The following is a 5,432-nucleotide window of genomic DNA, read 5'->3' on the forward strand; positions in this document are numbered from 1 at the left end:
TGGACAAATTGAGCAATATAATAGAAATAAATATATCAAAGAAATTTCCCAAAAGTTAATTTGTTTCGGAAAGGTAAGTGTGTTTGGTAGATGGCCAATTTGAATATGGAATTAATGCTGCCTGCCATTGTAATTACTAACGGTATAAGATTAAGATTTATAAAGTATTGTAAGTTTTAGATTTAGCAAATCATGTATCACAAGCATCCAACTGTTTCACTTGGAAATTTTGCGTACTATTCAAAAAAATTGACTGGAAAAAGGTCAATCTTCAAACGTTTTACCCATGTTTATGTTATATATATAACTAGATCTTATCCCAATTAGGATTTTCTCTGCCTGGTAGAATTTCTGCACCAACCCATGACACGTCCCTTCGAAATTTTTATGTAATTAAGATTGGGTTATTGTAATTAAGGTTAATTTTTTATGTAATTAAGATTGAATTAGCCTAGTAGTAATTCATGCTTTTAAATCCCATGCGGCCTATTTCCTCTGAATTCTAATAAAGAATAAATATCACTTCGTACATTCGTAAGAATAGATTTATGAGTTAATGTTCCACAATTTTTTTAACTATACTACAACATATAGATAACTAGACTCTCCATAAATTTCATATTGTAATGTATTGTGAGATTCTAATAATTTAAAAAAAAAAAAAAAAAAAAAAAACCTTTGCCGGTTTTGCTATTGCTGTGATTCTTATCAATTGTAGCTAGTTCTTTGATTCATTTTCAGTTCTTTTCCAATCTTTAAACAGAATTGATTAGTTTGTTATATTTCAAGTTAAGCTCAATAGATTAATGCAATAATTCTAAAACAGACAAATCAGGGCATAGTACTAAGCCTAAATGCCCTTCTTGAAGGTGGTGGCAGCATCAAAGGCACCACAATACGATAATAATAACCCAGAAGCAAGAACGCTGCATTTGGAGAAGCTAAAAAGGGCAACAACTTCAGAAAATTTACAATTTACACATTCCAGTATCCCCTGCCTCTCAGTTCAGAGAGCAAGACAACGAATTGACATACAATCATATCGTTCGGCATTTTGTCATCACATTTTTCAAATTTCAGTAAACAAGAATAAGTTTTTTGAACGAAGTTGCAGTATACCAATGTCTATAATCAATGAGAAATTTATATTTCCCTATTTTACATCACTCTTCAACAAGTGTGATTATTGTTCAGATTAAAACACTGGATGCAATTCACATTTTTCAAAGTCATGGAGAACAAGGGAAAAATAAATAAATAAATAGGAATATGCACTATAGAACAAAGAACCCCATATAAATTGTCTCACGGTTAATTGTGACACCTGATTTTTACTGACTATGTTGCGGATCTTGTCGTTGCTGAAGGTTGATTAATTTGAAATATGCTCCATCTTCATTCTCTACGAGGCTTGAATGAGTCCCTTGCTCAATGATCTTCCCACTTTCAATAACTGATATTTGATCGGCATTTTTAATGGTGGAAAGCCTATGTGCTACAATGATTGTTGTGCGTTTTCTCATTAACCTCTGGAGAGCTTGTTGCACCACGCGCTCTGACTCCACATCTAGAGCACTGGTGGCTTCATCTAATAGCAGGATTTCTGGATTCTTCAGCACAGCTCGGGCTATTGCTACTCTTTGCTTCTGACCACCGGATAGTTGCACTCCTCTTTCGCCAACTTTGGTTGAGTACCCTTCAGGAAGTGCACTAATGAAACTATGTGCATTAGCAAGCTTAGCTGCTTCAATTACTTCTCCTTCTGAGGCTCCGTCTTTTCCATAAAGGATGTTTTCATAGATTGATGTTGCGAAAAGAGCAGGTTCTTGTTGTACGAGGGCAATGTGTTTCCTAAGAGATTTGAGATTGAGCCTTTTGATATCTATGCCTGCAAAAAATTTGCCAATTGTGCTTGTTGGCCTTATTCCTAACAAGACTCAAATATCAACAACTAGGATAGTGATATTACTAAAAACTTACCATCAACCATTACCTTCCCAGCTGTGGGATCATAGAATCGGAGTATAAGTGAAAGAACGGTGCTTTTACCAGACCCGCTTTGCCCCACTAGAGCCATGCTTTTGCCTGCCCGCACTTTTAAATTGAAGTCCTTAAAAATCACTACTTCTGGCCTTGAAGGATAGCTAAAGTGGACACCCCTTAGCTCAATTGTACCTTCTACATTAGTTAGTTCTTCGCCAATGTCACCTATTACCTGTGTCTTGCGGTCTAGTACCTCAAAGACTGATGCTGCCATTTGGTTTCCTTTTAGCAGGTCTGGTACCAAAGCCAATGTTTCACCCATGGCCAATGCCGTTACAATCAAGACCATAAATGATTTCATGACAGATTTAAAGCTAGCAAGCTCCTTCCCCATTAAAACTGAACCATACCTAATAAGTTAATTAAGATTAAGCATTAACGTTTAAGATTCTTAGCTAAGGCAATTAAAAGAATGTAGCTATGGAAAGGTTACTACCATAAGGCAAGGCCATAAGACGAGAAGATGAAGAACTGAGAAATGCCATAAAATATGCCTGCAATCTGACCACGAATAAATGAACGCTTGGAAGGCTCAACCAGTTCGCGGGAATAAAGTTCAAGGACCTTATCTTCAGAGCAAAAAGCAGCAACAGTGCGTATATTACTTACAGCCTCCGCAGCAAGCATATTAGCTTTTAAATATGCTTTGCTCAAGTTGCCGCCATAGCCTTGAAAGAAGAGTTTCTGAAATGATGGGGAAGGTAGTTATTATAAACACAATTGAAATTCTTTTCTTCCTTGTTTAGAATTAGATTAGGGAAAGAGGTGGAACCTCACTGATGTGCCCACTAATGATCAATGGATATGTGGCTACGACAACAAGTGTGATCCTCCAGTTTAAGATAAAAGCAATGACAAATGAGGCGGCGACCAAACCAAAATTCTGTATCAAAATTGTTGATCGATCAACAACTATTGTTCGTAGCAAAGTTGCATCACTTTCTAGCCGCGAAGCAAGAATGGAACTTGAGTTGTCCATCTCATCAAACCATCCAATTTCATTGCTCAAAATTGCTGAAACAGAACATATAAGATCCAAATTAACCAAAATACAAATAAAAAGCTTCAATTTGTAAATTTAGACAAGTATTTTCACTTGCATTATCAGGGGTCGTGCAAAAGACAGCAGGTCAATTCCTTGAGAGATTCCTAATCAAGCAACTGTGAAGCATTGCAATTGAGGAAATGTTTTGCCGAAAATGTAAAGGTCCATTTTCATGTGGTAGGGTGAAACTGAAGACTATTACATAAGTAGTATGTAAGCCTTTTGAGATTAATTTACCTGAAAACATCTTCTCACGCACGCGAAGAGTTAGACGCTCTCCCATGATACCAAAAGAGAGATGCTCAATAGCATGAACAATGACTGTGATCACTGCAGCACAGCAAAACAGAATTGTAATCTTCTTAACCTCACGTTGTGTTGTGTCCCAGTCCATGTAATAGGCTACAAGAGCTTGAGAGACCCCTAGAGCAAAAAGAGGCATCTGAGCTCCAGCAATAATGGCACAAATGGTCCCACACACTCCATACGTCCAGTCTGGTCGCACCATGGAATAAAGTTTTATGGCTGAAACATGTTTTGCTGTTGCAGGTTCTGTTGCATCAGCAGCACCATGGCTAAGTACTGATTCTTTTTCAGAACGAAAACTCGCCCCAAAGCTTGTTCTTGTGCGAGATAACTCCCGTGAAAATTTGATGCTACAAGTTCAAGCGTAGTATATTAATAGAATCTTCATCAAAAGCAATTTATAATGTGCATGATTCTTGCTAATAGCAATCATAATAGATATAGCATCGAAATAAAGTACCTAAGTGGCCTTCCCAAGCTAGCACATTGCGAGGAATTGCTTTGCTGAGAAGCAGCCTCTTGGAGTTGGACAAGAGCAGCATAGGCACTATTTGGATTAGAAATAAGCTCTTCATGGCTTCCAGTTTCAACTATCTTGCGTCCTTGGACAACGGCTATCACATCAGCATTCCTTATGGTAGAAAGCCGATGAGCAACAACAACAGTTGTTCTTCCTACCATAACACGATCAAGCGCCTCCTGCACACTCTTCTCAGACTCTGCATCCAGCGCACTTGTAGCTTCATCTAGCAAAAGAATCGATGGATTCTTGACAATGGCACGCGATATTGCAATCCTTTGCTTCTGCCCCCCAGATAACTGGATTCCTCTCTCTCCGACCTGAGTTTCAAATCTTTCGGGGAGATTGCTAATGAAAGACATAGCCTCCGAAAGCTTGGCCGCGCGTGTAATCTCTTCCATTGTGGCATCATCTTTTCCATAGAGAATGTTCTCCCTAATTGTCGTTGCAAAAAGGGCAGGCTCCTGATTAACCAAGCCAATTTGCTGCCTGAGCCACTTAAGATCAAGCCCTTTAATATTGTTTCCATCTAACAGTATCTCCCCTGAGAGTGGCTCATAGAACCGTTCAATCAAAGATATAACAGTGCTTTTTCCAGACCCGCTTCCTCCCACAAGGGCTACTATCTTCCCAGCCGGAATATCAAGACAAAACTTATTGAAGATAGCCACATCAGGACGCGATGGATAGCAGAACGATACATCCTTGAACTCAATGTGACCAGACAATTTGTCTAGTTTCCGGCCAGTTTTTGAGCTGGCTTTGCTCATTGTATCCCTCTCTATCATCTCAAATATCGGATAAGCAGCTGCCTTTGCTCGAATGAATGCAGTGATGTCCGGTGCTGCCTGTCCCAGCGACCTGCCAACAAATCAAATCAAATCAAATCTATATCCATGCCGGAGTATCAGTACAATAATTACACTTAATTTACATATAGAAGACTTACAAGCCAGCAATGACAACATTGAGCATGGTAGTGAAGGATTCGCCTCCATTGGAGATATGTTTGTGAACAACTACACTTACATACCAAACAAGTAATGACCATGAAAGAAATAACACACAATGCATGGAGCCTAGTCCCAAGCCTTTGGCTAATCCTGCCTTTCTTCCATACTTGTACGTGTTAGAAAGAGCTTCTTTATAAACTTTCACCGCTTTGTCTTCCCCAGCAAACGCTTGTACTGTTCTTACATTCCCAATAACCTGAAACTCAATGCACTACATTAGCTACTAACAAGACTAAAAAACTCAATGCACTACATTACTACATTAGCTACTAACAAGACTAAGAAATATCAAATCAATAACAAAAATTAAACGTGCAGACATTAATTCTTTTCGACTATTTATCAAAGAAGAATCTTCACTTAGTTGCTAACCTCTTCTGCAATTTCACCAGCCTTAACATAAGATTTTCGAACTCTGGCAATGAGGCCAATAGTAACATAAGCGTACATACCACCAGCAAGGGCTATTAAAGGGACAATAGAGAGAGTAACAAGACTTATTTGC

At 38.4% G+C, this 5,432-nt stretch overlaps 1 protein-coding gene across 1 annotated transcript in view; it reads right to left on the reverse strand.

Annotated features, from left to right (window-relative positions):
• Positions 1–1,074: 1,074 nt before the first annotated feature.
• LOC18042477 (ABC transporter B family member 2) overlaps positions 1,075–5,432 on the reverse strand; it is a 7,103-nt gene continuing 2,745 nt past the window's right edge. The window contains 8 exon segments of the mRNA XM_006432730.2: positions 1,075–1,888; positions 1,981–2,393; positions 2,480–2,727; positions 2,816–3,057; positions 3,326–3,744; positions 3,855–4,775; positions 4,864–5,123; positions 5,300–5,431. Of these exon segments, the coding sequence (XP_006432793.2) occupies positions 1,332–1,888; positions 1,981–2,393; positions 2,480–2,727; positions 2,816–3,057; positions 3,326–3,744; positions 3,855–4,775; positions 4,864–5,123; positions 5,300–5,431 (3,192 nt within the window). The 3' untranslated portion in view covers positions 1,075–1,331.

The sequence above is a fragment of the Citrus clementina genome, unplaced genomic scaffold (assembly GCF_000493195.1).
Source record: "Citrus clementina cultivar Clemenules unplaced genomic scaffold, Citrus_clementina_v1.0 scaffold_5, whole genome shotgun sequence".
Classification (NCBI taxonomy): Eukaryota; Viridiplantae; Streptophyta; class Magnoliopsida; order Sapindales; family Rutaceae; genus Citrus; species Citrus x clementina.